General features: G+C 40.5%; 1 protein-coding gene across 6 annotated transcripts in view; it reads left to right on the top strand.

Moving 5' to 3' along the window:
* The window catches only part of LOC123520008 (F-box/LRR-repeat protein 15-like), a 41,897-nt gene extending 20,798 nt beyond the window's left edge, over nucleotides 1–21,099 (top strand). For all 6 annotated transcript variants that reach the window (XM_045281790.1, XM_045281789.1, XM_045281791.1 and 3 more), the window contains exons 3-4: nucleotides 14,116–14,268; nucleotides 19,351–21,099. In XM_045281790.1, coding sequence (XP_045137725.1) covers nucleotides 14,116–14,268; nucleotides 19,351–19,425 — 228 coding nt within the window. In that variant the 3' untranslated portion in view covers nucleotides 19,426–21,099. The remainder of the gene's footprint in view (nucleotides 1–14,115; nucleotides 14,269–19,350) is intronic.
* Nucleotides 21,100–21,356: the final 257 nt, after the last annotated feature.

The raw sequence follows: 21,356 nt of genomic DNA, 5'->3' as shown, positions 1-21,356 counted from the left end.
GATCTTGTGATGAGATTTTCATTGCACATAACATGAAAATATAGCAATTAAAGTTTAGGAGAATTAGGTAAAAGAAATATTTAAGGTAATAAGTAGGTAATATGCTTCACAAGTATGGGGGATTTCCACTAATACAGCTCTTTTAAACAGAGTGGAATCAAAACCTTTTTTTTCTTTACAATTTCTCTCCTCTGACTGTCTTCAGCCTCTTTCTCATTACTGCAATTTTGTATCTCAATTATATTTTCTACCACTGTTTTTATGTTAACTGTTCTTCTGATCTTACTAACTGCATGCCTCTCCTCCTCCTACTGCCTTGCTGCAGAAGACTTCCTTCTTTCTCTCATCCCTATTCTGTTCACTTCTAATGTAACAGTTAGTCAGTATGCCCAATCGTTCATCTCTGTCTCTGGTAAACTCTGGAACTCCCTGCTTGTTTCTTTACTTCCAGCTTCCTATGACATGAACTCTTTTAAAAGGGAGGTTTCAAGACACTTATCCTCTGGCTTTGATTGACACTTGTATCTTTGTATTGGCTCAGCACACATACACACACACACACACACACACACACACACACACACACACACACACACACACACACACACACACACACACACACACACACACACACACACACACACACACACACACACAACAGTCGTGCTGAGAGGACGGCTCATCTCATGATAGGAAGAAAGAAAATACCTATGGTATTACAGGGCCTGGGTAACTCAAAGTTTTGTGTCCGTAAATATCCTACTGTCTCTTAGTGTTGAAAGTGAGTGACATGGAGAGTGATCCCTGAGAGGGGAGTGTGGACGGTGATCGCTCTGGCCGTAATCAGCTGACAACAACAAAATGGCGTCCAGGCAAACTAAAGACTGAAGGTTTATTACTAAAAAGGACTACAGAAACTTGACTTGGATGCAAGAATCCAGGCGCTGGAGAGTAAGTTCCTAAGCATTTTGACAATAGAAGAAAAACTGGATAGAGTTCTAGCCGAGAATGATTCATTTAAAAAAGAGATCTACTTGTTAACGTTAGAGAATAAAGAGCTGTTGAAGGAAAAAGTAAAGATGGAGAAAGAAAACCAACAACTAAGGAAACAATGTGAAGAAATGAAGGCTAAACTCATGGAAATGGAGATAAAAATATCCGAAGGGGACTTGAAGAAAGAGGAATGTCGTAATCTAATTGACACTAGGATGAAAGAAGTGAATCATGAACATCTGGAGGTACAAAGGTCGTTTAGAGAGATAGTAAAAAAGCAGGAAGAAGAAAATAAAGGGATTACGCAGAGGGAAATGGTAAAGGCACTAAAGGAAAATGAGTATGTGGTGAGAGATATTGCTGAAAAGAAAAAATGTGTGATCATAATAGGATTGCAGGAGGAAACTAACAGGAACTGGCAGGACAGGAGGGATAAGGAAAATGACAAGATTAAGTCTTTACTGAACAAGATCTCTGTGGAAGAAGAGGACCTATATGCTGAGGTAGAAGAAAGTGTGAGATTGGGAGCTTTTGAGGAAGGCAAGAATAGACCATTAAAATTGAAATTAAAGTCTCAGGTGGCAGCAGAGGCCTTGTTGAGGAGGGCTTGGAAACTTAAGGACTCTGAGGAAACCAAAACAATTTACATAAGAAGAAATATGTCACAAGATGAGAGAATGAAGATGAAGGAGCTAGTATCTGAAGTGAAGGAGAGGAATGACGAAAGAACAGAGGAGGAAAAGATCAAGTTTTTGGAGGATGAGAAATGGGAGGCTAAAGAAGTGGTGGATAAAACAGACGGAATAGGCATTACATGGAAGAATGAGACTAGGAATGGAATAAAAGTGACTTACACGAACATAGATGGATTTCTGTCTAAGAGGCTAGAATGTATGGATTACCTAAGAAATAACGAACCGGACATAATGTGTGTAGTGGAAACAAAGCTAAGGCCCAAAATAAAGCTAGACTGGTTTGTTGTAAAACACTACAAAGTATGGAGAAATGATAGAAAAATAAAGGTGGTGGTGGTATAATGGTTCTTACTAAGGAAGATCTGATAGTGAAGGAGGTGAACTATAGTAAGAGAAATGAGGAAGTGATAAGTATGCTTATAACAGATGGCAAGAGGGACATTAATATTATAACAGTATACATACCACCCAGAACCAGTGCTTGGGAATATGAACAGTACCAAATGGTGATGAGAAATACTCTAGACAGAATGAAGCAAGAACTCAACAGAAAGGATAGAGTGATGATAGTTGGAGACTTTAATTGCAAAGAAATAGTGTGAGAAGACTACGAAGTGGTGAATGGTGGTGAGTGGGCAGAAGAATTGTTAAAGGTAGCAACAAGTAACTTGATGGCACAGTGGGTGAGATCACCAACAAGGTGCAGGGGACAGGATGTTGCAGCAAGGTTGGATTTGGTATTTACCAGGGGCATCTCTCTAAAAGGAAATTGAACATAAATGTCCCTTGGGGAGAAGCGATCATGATGTCCTAAGCTTTGAGCTGGATACAGAATTAAGCACGAATAAGATTGTGGAACCCAGGGAGGAAAAATTAAATTATACTAGGGCAAATTATAACCATATAAGGGAGTTCTTTAATGAAATTGACTGGTCCGTGGTATACCAGGAAAGAGATATGCAATTAAAGTACATAATGATTTGCCGGACAAGAGTCTGTGGGAAAAAAAAAAAAAAAAAAAAAAAAAAGTGGGACAAGTCGATTTCAAACTAGGCGCCAGACAAAGTTCGCAAATCGGGCACTATAGATGGCAGCGCGGGCGGACATACACGTCTAGTACTGGACTGTAAACAAGTCTGCCGCGTCACAGAGTGTTGTGCTTACGTGTCGGCGGCATTGGCATGTGTTACGGCCCACGTGGTGAGATGATGATGATGATGATGATGATGGTCGTCGGAGGTTTTGTTTGCCTGGCATGTTGTTACTTCTATTCTTCCTGATGCCTTTCACCTCTTGTCTTCCACATCTGGTGCAAAGCTCTTTCTTCTCCCTCAGTTTTGTGAACAAAAAGTCTGATTTATTTTCCAACTTCCTGGTACAGCTGGTGCAGGTGCCGAAATGCCGTTAAAGACAACATGTTAGGAAATTTTGCCGTTAAACAGGGATTGGTAAATGCGTGCCGTTAAAGCGGGGTTCAACCTGTATAGGGTAAAGTGGCAATAGAGGACATTTTCCATTGGGACATTTGCCATTGGAAAGTTCTTTAGTCCGGCAAATCGAGGGTTGAGTGTACGATAAATTTATGGATTTGTATAACTCTGCTGTGAAAAAGTTTGTCCCATATTACAGGAAGGGGACTTTAAATAATAAACAGTGGTTTAATAGAAATTGTGAAGAAGCAAAAAAGAACAAAGAAAAGGCATGGAAGAAACTTAAGAAAAGCAGTGATGTATTATCAAGGGAAGGCTACAAAACAGCAAGGAATAGATATGTTGAAGTAAGGAGAACAGCACAGAAGGAATATGAACAGAGGGTGGTGGAAAACTGTGATAGTGACCCAAAAATGTTTTACAAATTCATAAATGGAAAACTAAATAAAAGGGAGGCAATAGAAAAGGTAAAAAACGGGGAAGAAGTATATGAAGATGCTGGAGAGATAGCTGAAATTTTGAACGACAACTTTTGCAAAGTGTTTACAAAGGAGGAGCATTTTATGGGAGGAAGGCCTACAGAAATAGAGCAAATGCAGGACATCATGGTTACTAAGGAAGACGTAAGGAAAATTATATGCAATCTGGATATTAATAAATCAATGGAGCCTGATGGCATATCTGGGAGGTTGCTAAAAGAATGTAAGGATCAATTGTTGAACCCCATACTTGATATTGTGGATACCTCTATACGAACAAGATTAGTCCCGAAAGAGTGGAAAAGAGCTGACATTGTGCCTATATATAAGAATGGTAGTAGAATGGAACCGCTAAATTATAGACCAGTATCGTTGACTAGTATATTGTGCAAGGTATGTGAAAAAGTAATTAAAGCTAAGTGGAGTGAGTATCTAGAAAATGAAAACATTCTGAGTGAAAGGCAGTTTGGTTTCAGAAAAGGAAGATCGTGCGTATCCAATTTATTATGTTTTTATTCAAGAGTGACTGACATACTGCAACATAGAGAGGGATGGGTGGATGCTATCTACCTGGACTTGAGAAAGGCCTTTGATAAAGTACCACACAATAGACTGATGTGGAAACTAAAGATGACTGGAGGAGTAAATGATAAACTAGCAAAATGGATGGAAAATTACTTAATGGGAAGAGAAATGAGAACAGTGGTGAGAGGAAAGAAGTCTGAGTGGAAGAAGGTAACCAGTGGAGTTCCACAAGGGTCAGTGCTGGGTCCCATCATGTTTTTTATTTATGTTAATGATATGCCAGTAGGAATTGACAGTTATATGAACATGTTTGCGGACGATACTAAAATTATGAGGAGAGTAAAGAATGTGGAAGATTGAAAAAAGTTACAGGAAGATCTTGATAAAATATATGAGTGGAGTAAAGAGTGGCAGATGGAATTTAATATAGACAAGACCCATGTTATGAAAATGGGAAGAAGTAGATACAGACCAAACTGGGATTACAGACTGGGTGATGAGAAAATTAAAGAGACCAGTGAGGAGAAAGACTTAGGAGTAACCGTGCAAAACACTTTGTCACCGGAGAAACACATTAACAAGATTTTTGAAAACATACAACATGCTTCAAAATATTGGCCTTGCATTCCACTACCTAGATGAAGGAATGATGAAGAAGATATTATGTACCTTAATAAGACCCCAGTTAGAATATGCAGCATGTGTCTGGTCACCGCATATGGAGAAAATGTGAAGAAGGTAGAAAGGGTACAAAGGCTGGCAACAAGGATGGTACCAGGACTCAGGAGTTAGACTATGAGGAAAGACTGAGGAAGCTGGGGCTGACCACATTAGAAGAGAGAAGAACAAGAGGAGACATGATAACTATGTATAAATTGGTGAACAAGATTGACATACTGGATAGAGAGTTGATAAAGGTGACCACAAGTAATTATCTCCGAGGACATGGAAAAACTAATAAAGGACATCTGTCTAAATGACGTGAGAAAATACAGTTTCCGCATCGTAGCATTGATAAGTGGAATAAACTGAGCAGTGATGTCGTTGACGTGTGTGTGTCAATCAGATGAAAGAGATATGACAGGAATGGACAAGGAGACAGGACACAGAGAGCTTAGCCTGTAATACTGTAATAACAAATAGGTAAACACACACACACACACACACACACACACACACACACACACACACACACACACACACACACAGAAAAGAGCATAAAGAGGCTGTAAAACTACAACTAGGTAAATACACATACACACTGGGAGGAGATGGAAAACTCAGAGACAATGCAAGACAAATATGACTTATATTTGGAAATATACAAAACAGGAGTCAGGGAATATGTCCCAAAATATAGACCTAAAGAAGAAGGAAAGAAAGATTGGTTTAATGCAAGGTGTGCCAAGGCAAAGGAGAAAAGAGATGGAGCATGGAAAAGGTGGAGGAGAAATAGGAATCCAGCAAATAAGGAAAACTTCAAAGCAGCAAGAGATGAATATGTTAAAGTGAGGAAGGAAGAGGAAAAGAACTTCGAAAAAGACATTGTCGAAAAATGTAAGGAGCAACCAAAATTGTTCTATAGATTCATAAATGGAAAAATTAGGCAAAAAGAAACAATAGAAAGGTTAAAAGGAGAGAACGGGATGGTGGAAGACCCAAAAGTATGGCAGAACTATTAAATAAAAAATTCCAGGAGGTCTTTACTAAGGAATCCAAATTTGAGAGGCCACAGAGTAATAGAGAGACAATCTATATGAAAGAGATTAAAGTAACCAAGCTTGAAATAAAAGAGTTAATGAAGGAACTGGATGAAGAGAAGGCAATGGGACCGGATGAAGTCTCAGGCAGAATACTGAAAGAATGTAGGGAAGAACTAGCAAGTCCTATATACAACATCATAAAATGCTCAATAGAAAATGGAACAGTACCAGTAGAATGGAAAAGAGCTGAGGTGGTTCCCATATATAAGAGCGGAAGGAAGGAAGAACCTTTAAATTACAGACCGGTATCACTAACTAGTGTAATATGCAAGATGTGTGAAAGAATAATAAAGAAACAATGGATCGAGTTCTTGAAGACAACAAATTAATATCAAATAGCCAATTTGGTTTTAGAAAAGGACGGTCTTGTGTAACTAATTTATTGAGTTTCTATTCTAGAATAGTTGATAGAGTACAAGAGAGAGGGATGGGTTGACTGTATTTATTTGGATTTAAAAAAGGCATTTGACAAAGTGCCACATGCAAGATTACTGTGGAAGTTAGAGGAGAAGGGTGGCTTAAAAGGAAGCACATTGAGATGGATAGAAAATTATTTGAGGGGGAGAGAAATAAGGACGGTAGTTAAAGATATGAAGTCCAAGTGGAGAGCAATAGAAAGCGGAGTGACGCAGGGATCAGTATTGGCACCAATACTTTTCCTCATTTATATTAACGACATGCCAGAAGGAGTGAACAGCTACATAAATCTGTTTGCAGACGATATGAAACTGTGCAGAGTTATAAAGCAAAAGGAGGATTGTGAAATACTGCAAGAAGACCTAAATAAGATCTGGGAATGGAGTAAGAAGTGGGAAATGGAATTCAATGTGAACAAAAGCCATGTCATGGAAATGGGAAAGAGTGAAAGACGACCTGTGGGAATCTATAAGATGGGAGATGGAGTAGAACTGAGAAAGTAAAAAGGAAAAGGACTTAGGAGTGAAGATGGAAGAAAACAATCAACCAGTAAGCCATATTGATAGAATTTTAGAGAAACATATAATTTGCTAAGGAATATTGGAGTAGCATTTCACTACATGGACAAAGAAATGATGAAGAAATTGATAAGTACTATAATAAGACCCAGATTGAATATGCAGGAGTAGTGTGGACCCCTCATAAAAGAAACACATAAGGAAATTGGAGAGGCTACAAAAATAGCTACAAGAATGGTTCCAGAATTTGAAGGATGACATATGAGGAGAGACTAAAGGCTATGGATCTACCAACCCTGGAACAAAGAAGGAGAGAGGAGACCTGATACAAGTTTATAAATTGATCAACGGAATGGACCAAGTGGATAATGAGAAACTGATCCTGAGAGAAGAATATGACATCCGAAGCACAAGATCGCATAGTAAAAAGCTGAGAAAGGAAGATGTCTGAGAGATATTAAAAATATAGTTTCCAGAGATGTATTGAGACGTGGAACAGTTTAGATGAAGAAGTAGTGTCTGCAACAAGTGTGCACACTTTTAAAGTAAGATTGGATAAGTGTAGATATGGAGACGGGGCCACACGAGCATAAAGCCCAGGCCCTGTAAAACTACAACTAGGTAAATAAAACTAGGTAAATACACCCACACACACACACACACACACACACACACACATTGGTATTTACCAGGGGCATCTCTCTAAAAGTGGAAATTGAACATAAATGTCCCTTGGTGAGAAGCGATCATGATGTCCTAAGCTTTGAGGTGGATACGGAATTAAGCACGAATAAGATTGTGGAACACAGGGAGGAAAAATTGAATTATATTAGGGAAAATTATAACCATATAAGGGAGTTCTTTAATGAAATTGACTGGTCCATGGTATATCAGGAAAGGGAAATGCAATTGAAATACGATAAATTTATGGATTTGTATAACTCTGCTGTGAAAAAGTTTGTGCCATATTACAGAAAGAGGACTTTAAATAATAAACAGTGGTTTAATAGAAATTGTGAAGAAGCAAAAAAGAACAAAGAAAAGGCATGGAAGAAACTTAAGAAAAACAGTGATGTATTATCAAGAGAAGTTTACAAAACAGCAAGGAATAGATATGTTGAAGTAAGGAGAACAGCACAGAAGGAATATGAACAGAGGGTGGTGGAAAACTGTGATAGTGACCCAAAAATGTTTTACAAATTCATAAATGGAAAACTAAATATAAGGGAGACAAGAGTAAAGGTAAAAAACGGGGAAGAAGTATATGAGGATGCTGGAGATATAGCTGAAATTTTAAACGACAACTTTTGCAAAGTGTTTACAAAGAAGGAGCATTTTATGGGAGGAAGGCCTATGGAAATAAAGCAAATGCAGGACATCATGGTTACTAAGGAAGATGTAAGGAAAATTATAAGCAATCTGGATGTTAATAAATCAATGGGGCCTGATGGCATATCTGGGAGGTTGCTAAATGAATGTAAGGATCAATTGTTGAACCCCGTATTTGATATTGTGGAAACCTCCATACGAACAGGATTAGTCCCAAAAGAGTGGAAAAGAGCTGACATTGTGCCTATATATAAGAATGGTAGTAGGATGGAACCGCTAAATTATAGACCAGTATCGTTAACTAGTATATTGTGCAAGGTATGTGAAAAAGTAATTAAAGCTAAGTGGAGTGAGTATCTAGAAAGTGAAAACATTCTGAGTGAAAGACAGTTTGGTTTCAGAAAAGGAAGATCGTGTGTATCCAATTTATTATGTTTTTATTCAAGAGTGACTGACATACTACAACATAGAGAGGGATGGGTGGATGCTATCTGCCTGGACTTGAGAAAGGCCTTTGATAAAGTACCACACAATAGACTGATGTGGAAACTAAAGAAGATTGGAGGAGTAAATGATAAACTAGCAAAATGGATGGAAAATTACTTAGTGGGAAGAGAAATGAGAACAGTGGTGAGAGGAAGGAAGTCTGAGTGGAAGAAGGTAACCAGTGGAGTTCCACAAGGGTCAGTGCTTGCTCCCATCATGTTTTTAATTTATGTTAATGATATGCCAGTAAGAATTGACAGTTACATGAACATGTTTGCGGACGATACTAAAATTATGAGGAGAGTAAAGAATGTGGAAGATTGTAACAAGTTACAGGAAGATCTTGATAAAATATATGAGTGGAGTAAGGAGTGGCAGATGAAATTTAATATAGACAAGACCCATGTTATGAAAATGGAAAGAAGTAGATACAGACCAAACTGGGATTACAAGTTGGGTGATGAGAAAATTAAAGAGACCAATGAGGAAAAAGACTTAGGAATAACCGTGCAAAACACTTTGTCAACGGAGAAACACATTAACAAGATTTTTGGGAAAACATATAACATGCTTCAAAATGTTGGCCTTGCGTTCCACTACCTAGATGAAGGAATGATGAAGAAGATATTATGTACCTTAATAAGACCCCAGTTAGAATATGCAGCTTGTGTCTGGTCACCGCATATGAAGAAAAATGTGAAGAAGGTAGAAAGGGTACAGAGGCTGGCAACAAGGATGGTACCAGGACTCAGGGAGTTAGACTATGAGGAAAGACTGAAGAAGCTGGGGCTGACCACATTAGAAGAGAGAAGAACAAGAGGAGACATGATAACTATGTATAAATTGGTGAACAAGATTGACATACTGGACAGAGAGTCGATAAAGGTGACCACAAGTAATCATCTCCGAGGACATGGAAAAAGCTAATAAAGACATCTGTCTAAATGACGTGAGAAAATACAGTTTCCCGCATCGTAGCATTGATAAGTGGAATAAACTGAGCAGTGATATCGTTGACGTGGTGTGTGTCAGTCAGATGAAAGAGAGATATGACAGGAATGGACAAGGAGACAGGACACAGAGAGCTTAGCTCGGGCCCTGTAATACACAAATAGGTAAATACACACACACACACACACACACACACACACACACACACACACACACACACACACACACACACACACACACGAACAACAACATCAAAAATAGAGAAAGTATTGAAAGTTTAGAAGTAAATGGAGTATACAGTGAAGATCCCAGGGAAATGGCAGAGGCTATGAATGGATGCTTTCGGAAGGTATTCACAAAGGAGACTGCTTTTGACAAACCACTGGTAATGGAACAGAAAGGGATTATGAAGGAGTTTCAAGTAACTGTGGAGGAGATCAAGAACATGATGGGGAGTTTAGAAGTGAGAAAAGCTGTGGGACCTGATGGGGTATCAGGATGGATTTTAAGAGAATGCAGGGAGCAATTGGCAGAAAAAGTTTGTGAAGTAATTGATGCCTCATTAAGGGAAGGTGTAGTGCCCCAAGACTGGAAAAGAGCTAACATTGTCCCAATCTATAAATCAGGTAACAAGAGAGACCCATTGAACTATAGACCAGTGTCACTTACAAGTGTGGTAGCTAAGATGTGTGAGAGGGTGGTGAAGACTAGATGGACAGACTTCTTGGAGAAAAATGACATACTTTGTGAGTGTCAATTTGGTTTTAGGAAAGGGCGTTCATGCGACAAACCTGATATGTTACTATTCGAGGGTGATAGATGTAATACAGGAAAGAGATGGTTGGGCTGATGGAATATATCTGGATTTAAAAAAGGCCTTTGATAAGGTACCACACCAGAGACTGATCTGGAAACTTGAAATGGTAGGAGGAGTGCATGGCAGTTTACTAAAATGGATGGAAGACTTTTTGGTAGGAAGAGAAATGAGAACAATAATTAAGGACAGACCATCAGAATGGGGATTGGTGGAGAGTGGAGTTCCACAGGGATCAGTGTTGGCACCAGTAATGTTCGCAGTCTACATAAATGACATGGTGGATGGGGTGTCCAGTTATGTGAGCCTATTTGCAGACGATGCAAAATTGTTACGAAAAGTGAGATGTGACAAAGATTGCGAACTACTCCAGGAAGACTTGGACAGAATATGGAAATGGAGCTGTACATGGCAAATGGAGTTCAACACGACAAAATGCAAGAAAATAGAGTTTGGCAAGAGTGAAAGAAGAATCAGGAGTATGTACAAGATAGGAAATGAAGACATAAAACCAGTCATGAAGAAAAAGACCTTGGGGTGACAATTACCAATGACCTATCGCCAGAGAGACATATAAACAAAATAATTGGAGAAGTATTGAACTTATTGAGGAACATAAGAGTGGCGTTCGTATATCTAGATGAAGAAATGATGAAGAAAATAATTACTGCAATGATAAGACCGAGGCTTGAATATGCAACAATACAGTGGGCTCGAACTTAAAGAAACACATAAGGAAACTAGAGAAAGTACAGAGGGCTGCAACAAAATGGTGCCTGACTTAAGAGATTTGACTTATGAAGACAGACTGAAAAGAATGCAACTTCCAACCCTGGAAAACAGAAGAAAGGGAGACCTGATAGCAATATACAGAGTGATGATTGGCATGGAAAAAATGGATAGGGAAGATCTGTGTATGTGGAATGGAAGAATGTCGAGAGGGCATGGGAAAAACTAAAATGGCCACTTATAGGAGAGATGTGAAAAATATAGCTTCCCTCATAGAAGGGTGGAAGCATGGAATAGTTTAGACGTGGAAGTGGTCAACGCAAGGAATATTCATGATTTTAAGAAAAAGCTGGACATTAATAGATATGGAGACGGGACAACACGAGCATAGCTCTTTTCCCGTATGTTACAATTAGGTAAATACAATTAGGTAAATACACACACACACACACACACAAAGGAACATCCAAAATTATTTTACAGATGGTGGAAGACCCAAAACGTATGGCAGAACTGTTAAATAGTAAATTTCAGGAGGTCTTTACTAAGGAATCCAAATTTGAAAGGCCACAGGGTAATAGAGAGACCGTCTATATGAAAGAGATTAAAGTAACCAAGCTTGAAATAAAAGAATTAATGAAGGAACTGGATGAAGAGAAGGCAATGGGACCAGATGAAGTCTCAGGCAGAATACTGAAAGAATGTAGGGAAGAACTAGCAAGTCCTATATACAATATCATAAAATGCTGAATAGAAAATGGAATAGTACCAGTAGAATGGAAAAGAACTGAGGTGGTTCCCATATATAAGAGCGGAAGGAAGGAAGAACCTCTAAATTACAGACCGGTATCACTAACTAGTGTAATATGCAAGATGTGTGAAAAAGTAATAAAGAAGCAATGGATCGAGTTCCTTGAAGACAACAAATTATGATCGAATAGCCAATTTGGCTTTAGAAAAGATCGGTTGTGTGTAACAAATTTACTGAGTTTCTACTCTAGAATAGTTGATAGGGTACAAGAAAGAGAGGGATGGGTTGATTGTATTTACTTGGATTTAAAAAAGGCATTTGATAAAGTGCCACATACAAGGTTACTGTAGAAATTAGAGAAGGATGGTTTAAAAGGAAACACATTGAGATGGATGGAAAATAATTTGAGAGGGAGAGAAATAAGGATGGTAGTCAAAGATATGAAGTCCAAGTGGAGAGCAGTAGAAAGCGGAGTGCCACAGGTGTCAGTATTGGCGCCAATACTTTTTTCTCATTTATATAAATGACATGCCAGAAGGAGTGAAAAGCTACATAAATCTGTTTGCGGACGATGCGAAACTGTGCAGAGTTATAAAGCAAAAAGTGGGAGATGGAATTCAATGTGGACAAAAGCCATGTCATGGAAATGGGAAAGAGTGAAAGACGACCAGTGGAAATCTATAAGATGGGAGATGGAGTAGAACTGGAGAAAGTGAAAAAGGAAAAGGATTTGGGAGTGACGATGGAAGAAAATAATCAACCGGCAAGCCATACTGATAGAGCAGTAGAAAGCGGAGTGCCACAGGGGTCAGTATTGGCGCCAATACTTTTTTCTCATTTATATAAATGACATGCCAGAAGGAGTGAAGAGCTACATAAATCTGTTTGCGGACGATGCGAAACTGTGCAGAGTTATAAAGCAAAAAAAGGATTGTGAAATACTGCAAGAAGATCTAAATAAGATCTGGGAATGGAATAAAAAGTGGGAGATGGAATTCAATGTGGACAAAAGCCATGTCATGGAAATGGGAAAGAGTGAAAGACGACCAGTGGAAATCTATAAGATGGGAGATGGAGTAGAACTGGAGAAAGTGAAAAAGGAAAAGGATTTGGGAGTGATGATGGAAGAAAATAATCAACCGGCAAGCCATACTGATAGAATTTTCAGAGAGACATATAATTTGCTAAGGAATATTGGAATAGCATTTCATTTCATGGGCAAAGAAATGATGAAGAAACTGATAAGTACTATAATAAGACCCAGATTGGAATATGCAGGAGTAGTGCAGACCCCTCACAAAAAGTAACACATAAGGAAGCTGGAGAGACTACAAGAATGGTCCCAGAACTTGAAGGGATGACATATGAGGAGAGACTAAAGGCTATGGATCTTCCAATATTGGAACAGCGAAGGGAGAGAGGGGATCTCATACAAGGTTATAAATTGATAAACGGAATGGACTAAGTGGACAATGATTATCTGATCCTGAGAGAAGAATATGCCAGTCGAAGCACAAGATCGCATAGTAAGAAGCTGAGGAAGGGAAGATGTGTAAAAGATATTAAAAAGTATAGTTTCCCGCAAAGATGTATTGAGATGTGGAACAGTTTAAATGAAGAAGTAGTGTCTGCAAGGAGTGTGCATAGTTTTAAAGTAAGATTGGATAAGTGTAGATATGGAGATGGGGCCACACGAGCATAAAGGCCAGGCCCTGTAAAACTACAACTAGGTAAATACACACACACACACACACACACACACACACACACACACACACACACACACACACACACACACACACACACACACGGTAGCTCAGTGGTTAGGCGCTGGCTTCACAAGCCAGAGGACTTCGATTGGCCGGGTGGAGATATTTGGGTGTGTCTCCTTTCACATGTTGCCCCTGTTCACCTAGCAGTGCGTAGGTACGGGATGTAAATCGAGGAGTTGTGACCTTGTCCTGGTATGTGGTGTGTGCCTGGTCTCAGGCCTATCCGAAGATCGGAAATAATGAGCTCTGAGCTCGTTCCGTAGGGTAACGTCTGACTGTCTCGTCAGAGACTGCAGCAAATCAGACAGTGAAAGTGAAACACATATACACACACTCTCTCTCTCTCTCTCTCTCTCTCTCTCTCTCTCTCTCTCTCTCTCTCTCTCTCTCTCTCTCTCTCTCTCTCTCTTAGCTGCCTCCCTTCATACTTATAAAAAACATTTGATTTGTTTATTTTTTTCAGATAACCTCTCATTGTAGAAATCTTCAGTGGTTATCAGTTGCTGGATGTTCTTGGCTCAGTGATGTTCCTCTTATGATTGTCTTCAAGCAGAACAAAAATTTAGTGCATGTAAATCTCAGCAAATGTGGTAACCTTACTGGAGGAGCTCTGCAGGTATTTTTCATATATTTTTCCTTACTTTTTCTTTGTTATAGTACAGTAGTTTATAAGCTAATGCCTCGTTAACATTATGATATTTAATTTCACTGATGTCACTGGTAGTAGACAAGATGCTCGTATCGCCAGTTCCACGTCAATTCACTGCTAGACTCCATGCAGTCTGATCGCTCTTCTTTCTGCGCTTCGGTCGATGTAGTTTTCCCTTACTGGCCTTTTCAAGTTTTCCTGGTTAGTTTTCCTGTTGCATGTATATATGTATATATGATCCAAGAACATATATGTTAGCGTTACTATGATACACATATATGATCCAAGGACATATACAGTCGGCGCCACGGGTATTGGTGTGAAAAATGTGTGCCAATACCGTGAAATTATTACACCCCATTTTACACCTAAGAAAACCGACACTGGTATTGGCGCGAAAGCACATGGTAGAGTAGGCTGAGCTTAAGACCCACGTGCAGACAATAAAGATCTCAGTTGCCTATAGAATAACTCAGTTGCTTTTTGTGATTAATCGTGACCGCATCAATTGTTTTTTTCCGCTCTGACGTGCTGTGTTTTTTGTGGGATTTTTGTAATAATGCCACGAGGCCCAGAGCTCACAAGGAAGAAGGTTGCAGCAATAAGCTCACTTTATAAGGCAGGAAAGTCTAACAAGGATATATCAATCCAGACCAGAGTATTGTTGTGCAATGTCCAGAGATGGACAAAGAAATGCAAGACAGCGGGAGGTGATTATCCCCCACTCCAAGTCAAGAGGACTGGACCAGCTAAAAAGACATCAAGAAGGACTCTGAAGGTTATCCAAAGACAGGTGGAAGCTGAACCAAGGATAACAGCTAAAGAATTGAAAGAAAAAAATCCAAAACTCCTGCAAGATGTGTCTGTTAGGACAATACAACGCTGCCTCAAGGACGATTTGTCTTATGAGCATCGGGCACCACGACGCAAACCTCTTCTGACGGAGAAACAGAAACACAATCGTGTGAAATTTTGTAAGAAATATCTAAATTGGGACAATGAAAAGTGGAAGGTTTTGTGGACCAATGAGACTACATTTAATGTTACTGGGAAATGAGGAGGTAAGGTTAGGCTCCATCCGGGTGTGGACCCGTGCCATCCCAAGTACACACAGGGGACAGTCAAGCACCCTGAAAGTGTCATGGTATGGGGTGCATTTGGGTACTATGGTGTGGGCAAGCTGGTTATATTACCTAAAAACACAACAGTGAACAAGGAATCATATTTGGAACTGTTGTGTGACCATCTCGAGGACTGCTTTGATGCCTGTAAGAGTGAGGTGTTCATGCAGGATGGTGCCCTTGCACACACAGCAAAACTAATCAAAGAATGGCTTGAATTTGTAGGAGTGGATTACATAAACGATTGGCTAGGTAATAGTCCAGATTTCAATCCAATTGAAAATGTGTGGGGACTGATAAAACGAAGACTACGAGGACGTAACACAGCAACTGTGGAAAAGCTTGTGAAGGAGATTAAGGACATTTGGGACAACTTAGAACCCTCAATCCTCCAAAGACTGGCTGAATCTGTTCCTCGACGCCTTGAAAGCTGTCTGAAAAAGAAAGGACTCCCCACAAAGTATTAGAGGCTGGTAGGTTCTACATACATGTGAGTATTGCACTTGTTTTAGTGCTACAGATGAAAAAAAAAAACATCGCGCCAATACCCGTGGTGCCGACTGTATGTTAGCACTACTGTGATTACACATATATGATCCAAGGACATATATGTTAGCATTATGGTAATTATACATATGTGATCCAAGGACACATATGTTAGTGCTATGGTGATAACACTTTTGTGGATTACACATGGATGATCCAAGTACATAATTTTGTTTACCTGTTGCCTTACCCGGCATTTTCTTAATTTTTTCTGGAAGAGTTATGTCGGACCGGGACAAGGCCCAAGGAACCTCACGGTGTCCTTCCTCCTCTTCCTTCAAAGGGAAGCGTCATGAGAAGGACCCCCTTGACTGTACAGCCAAGCGGAGGAAAGCTTCTGGGGAAGGTAACAGTTCCCTGCCTCTGGCCGCCTGCACTACTTGGTCGTCTTCTTGGCTGGCCCAAGTGGTGTAAACATACCAGCTGCATCTCCACTGCAAGATGCAGAGTTGGGCCATCTGTCTTCTTTGATTAGTGGCCTCATCGAGAAACTAGACAAGTCAGCAGGTCCTCAGGTGTCACCGGGACACAATGCCAACTTTAGTGGTTTCCATGACATCTCCTCGTTGGAGGATGAGGCCGTTACAGCTCCTGACTGTCCGTCTCAAAGGTCCGTGTCTGACCCACTGGATTATCTTGACATGTTCCTTGCTTGTCAACCTCAAGGTGATCCTGTTGCTGATGTGGCCTTCCGAAAAGCTCTCAAGGAGTTCGCAGGCCATTTCCATGGTGAGGAGGAGTTGGGTGACCCTTTGTCTGAGCGCCTGGCCTCCATCCTCAACCTGAGTCTGAGACGCCGGCTCTCTTCTGACAGTGTTAAATAGACATGTGACAGAATCAAGCTCCCTAACAATGTGCTGAACTTAAAGGTGCCAGTCACCAAAGCTATGAGCATTGGGGGCAAGTAAGTGGACACCCGGCTTTCCCTCACTAATGGCCTGCTTGTGAAAGGTTTAGTCCCTATTGCACGTTGCATAAGCGACATTGGTGATAGACATGTTCAGCCCATTACCTGCTACCTTGAAGACCTTAATAACAGCTTCAGACTTCTTGCTTCTGCTCTCAACTACATTAATCAGCTGAGGAAAGAGGTGGCACGGATTCATGTGAATGACTCTGCTCTTGAAGATCTCTGCAAATGGGAGTGTGAAGTGAGCCAGAATGACTTGTTCCCTTTCAACGTCGTCAAGAAATGTGAGGAAATCCACAAGCACAGGCAACCCCCGCTTAACGAAGGGGTTACGTTCCTAAAAACACTTCATTAAGCGAAACTTTGTTAAGCGAACTGATTATAACAAGTTTAACCCCCGATTTGAACTTCCATTGAGAGTAAGCAAAGCGAGAGTGCATCATAGTACAGTAAAAGGTTTAATGAAAGTAAAAATTATGAAGTTAAACATTTAGGTAGTTTAATTTAAGTCATTATAATGTACACTAATGTATGTATGTACGTAACTTTATAATGTTGATGATCTTAACTTTATGAAGGGAGGGAGAGTGAAACAGGAAATACACTAACCTGTGGAATGTAAACAAAGGGCGCATCATGGTACCGCATACAAAACTTATGTACCACATTTCCACAAGACTTTCCATTTTATTCATTGTAGAGTCATGAGTTCAGGTGGTTCTTTTAGCTTTCAAGGAAGATGCGGGTCTCACCAGACATTTTAATAGAGTCTGCTGACTTGAAAATAGTAGACAGTAGATGGAGTCAAGATGGTGGCAAGCAATGTTATTAGTTTCTGGCCTCTCTCTTGTCTGTGAATAATACCCAGCTTCACTTCGAGAGTAAGACACTTCCTGGTCTTCTTAGGAACGTTACTCCACATTGCAAGGCGTTTTGGTGGTAAGGTGAACTAGGGAAGATGAGCTACTGGTGACACTGTTATGTTTTGACTGAGGAGTGAGTGATGCACATGATCTTGATCTTGATCTTGATGCTACAGGTGACGCAGAATTTCTTCTGAGTCATGCCTTTGTATCGGCAGCGCCTGTGTTGTCCACGAGAGGCTTGATCTTGATCTTTATTCTACAGGTGTCTCAGGATTTCTCCTGAGGCAGGCCTTAGTACCAGCAGCTCCTGGTGTATTCAAAAGCCTGTCAGCTTGCATAATACGGTGGGGCTTTCAAATTTGGAAAAAAATTACCTGGATAAAATTTCGTTAAAGCGAGTTTGGTGTTCGTTAAACGAGCAGATGGTAGTAAAACGAAACCTTCGTTGTAGCGAAATTTCGTTGTGTGAACCTTCGTTAAACGGGGGTTGCCTGTATAGGAAACTTGGGAGGCTAATCTTCTGTCCTCAAGGGTCCTGGCAAACGGTTTGCCCCGCCTCGGCAGACGAGTTGACACCCCTTCCGGCCTTTCTACCCACAACAGGCATGCCCACAGTCCCAGACGAGGCCTTTTTTAGGCCAAAGACCTCCCCAGTGGAAGGGGAGGCCAGTGCACAGAACTCCCCAGTGTGCTCATCTTTCGGTAAGCCCTCTTGTACCTACTCTGGTTAACACTCCTGCAAATTTCCGTGGGGGTAAGATCTTTAATGCTAAGTTACAGTGGTGCCTTTTGTCTTCTGATAAAAGGATTCATGACATGGTTCATGGGAAACTTCTAGTGTTTGTGAATGTTCCCATACAGAGTAAACCTCTAGGTCTCCTACATTTGTCTACTGTAGACAGTGTTGCCCTGGACACTACCATGGTCAAATTCATCGAACACGGTATAGTAGAATTATGTCCACCAGAGGATCACAGTTTCATTTCTAATGTGTTCCCTAATCTCAAAAAGGATGGTACTGCCAGAGTCATACTGAATCTAAAAGAACTTAATGATCATGTTGAACACATTCACTTTAAACTGGACACTCTCAAGAATGTGATACCTCTAATCCTCCCCATTTGTTTCTTCATGTCTATAGATTTGACAGATGCCTATTTCTCAGTTTACGTTCGGCCAGAGGACAGGAAATGGCTTTAATTTATCTGGAATAACGAGAAGTTCCACTTCACTTGTCTACCGCAGGGTATGACATCTGCACCCCGCATCTTCACTAAGCTGTTAAAACCTGCCTTCTCGCACCTTCGTAAGCTGTGAATAACTGTGTTCTGTTATCTGGACGATTGTCTTTTTATTGCTGACTCCACTGAGACTCTGAGGATTCAGGTGACTTATGCTTTGCATTTTCTTGACTCCTTAGGACTCACTGTGAATCTTAATAAATCATTCCTAACACCCACCCAAGAGATAGAATTCCTTGGGGTAATTTTGAACTCTGCAAACATGACTTCCACCCTGACATCCCGTAAGAAAGAAAGCATAAAGGCACAGGATTTGCTCCTTCTGAACAGGGATGTTTCCTTACTTGTACTCTTCTCTTTCATAGGTATGGTTGGGGATGCCAAGACTAGGAATCACTGGGCTCATGACGAACTGGACCACATCAATTGTCTGGAATTGAAGGCTATCCTCTTGGGTTTACGGTCCCTTTGCAAGGATAGCAGGGACACTCACATTTGCATCCGCTCTGATAATACCACCGCAATTGCCTGTTTAGACTGCTGTGGTAGTATCAAGCTTAGTCTTAACACGATAGTCGAACAGATTTTTGCTTGGGCCAAGTCGAGGGGCATTATCCTGTCAATACAACATATACAGGGATTACATAATTCAGAGGCAGACAAGGAATCTCGTGTGAAAAACTTAGATGCTGAGTGGATGTTGCAGCCCCACATTTTCCATAGCTTATGTCAGCTTTTTCCCATGCCTGAGGTTGATCTCTTTGCCACCTGAATTAATGCTCAGTTATCTGATTATGTTTCATTGAAGCCAGACCTGGTCCAATAAGAAATTGTACGTTTTTTCCCCTTTCAGTATAATCTCCCGAGTATGCAAAAAATTCAGGAAGACGAGGAAACAGTCATGTCGATCCTACCTTTGGGGCCAACACAAGTCTGGTTTCCAACAGCCCTCCACCTCTTAGTGGCAGCCCCTGTTCTCCTTCCTCGACATCCTCTAGTGCTACTGCAAAATCCAACTCTCACACATCCTTGGCCCCAAGGGTTGGTCTTAGCAGCAATGCTATTATCAGGAATCCTTCACTAGTCAAGGCCTATCATCAGACGTTGCCCGATTTTTGCTTAGTTCCTGGAGGGCAAGCACGAGGACTCAATATGGGCCACATATAAAAAACTGACAGTTTTTTTTGCCTCAGCAGGGAAATTAATCCATTTCAGCCACCTTTAAATGTCTTCTTAGACTACCTCTTATCTGAATTTAAGAAGGAAACGGGCCGAACCTACAGCTCAATGAATACAATACGGTCAGCTATTTAGGCAGTAGCCAGTATCAGTCATCAGCCTGTGGGACAGCACCCCTTGGTTGTCAGCTTCATGAAGGCAGTCTTCCAAGAGAAACCATCTTTTCCCTGATACCGAACGCCTAGGACCCTCACTTGGTCTTAGATTACATTGCAGGTCTTGGACCCAATGAGGAATTACCACTTATCCAGTTATCGAGAAAATTAACTATTTTAATGCTTCTACTCTCCAGTCAACGTGGTCAAACTTTGCATTTATTAGACATTAAAAACATGATTATCTCAGAGCTTAGAGTCTCTTTCAGAATAGCTGACCCTCTAAAAACATCAAGACCTTATGTCAGAACTGGTTTTTGTGGCTTATCCCACTGACAGGAGATTGTGTATAGTCACTTCCATTGTGAGTTATCTCGAGCGCACTTGTGCCCTCCGAGGGCCATTCACAGGCTTCTTTTGTAACCACGAAACCTCTGATAAGGGTAGCTTCATGAGACACTTTGCATCGTTAGACAAAAGATATCATGCGATCTGCTGGCATTGACCTCAGCATCTTTTCTCCTCACTCTGCTAGGTCAGCTTCAACCAGTAAGGCAACCCTAAAACTCCCCTGGCCACCATTATCTCCACTGTTGGGTGGTCCCGGGAATCCACCTTTACCAGGTTCTACAAGAGACCTATCAGCCATCTTGGACAATTTTCGAGAGCTATTTTTTCATAGCTCTCTTGATTCTGTGAACCATGCTACCCCTTTGTGGGTTTCCTTGTTTGTTTTGTTACTTTGGTTTTATTTGGGGGAAATAGATTGTTACTCCTGTTTTTCTTTTCTTTTTTGGAATCCTATTTTTCCTTATTCCCTTTCACTGGCATAGTAGGTTTGAGGAACCACTCTAAAGCTCTTGTCTACTACTGATGACATCAGTTTAATGTCGTGAAGTGAAATTGTAGATTAAACGAATACTTACCAAGTGTGAAGTTTGATCTTGATTTCACGAACATTTAACTGTGTCACTGAGGTAGTAAACGCCCTCCCTGCCCATCCCTTTTTTACTCTTGTTCGATCTGTTTGGAACTAT

This window comes from Portunus trituberculatus, chromosome 46, assembly GCF_017591435.1.
Source record: "Portunus trituberculatus isolate SZX2019 chromosome 46, ASM1759143v1, whole genome shotgun sequence".
NCBI lineage: Eukaryota > Metazoa > Arthropoda > Malacostraca > Decapoda > Portunidae > Portunus > Portunus trituberculatus.
The sequence above is the reverse complement of the archived record's forward strand: the minus strand, read 5'-3'. Positions and strand labels throughout refer to the sequence as shown.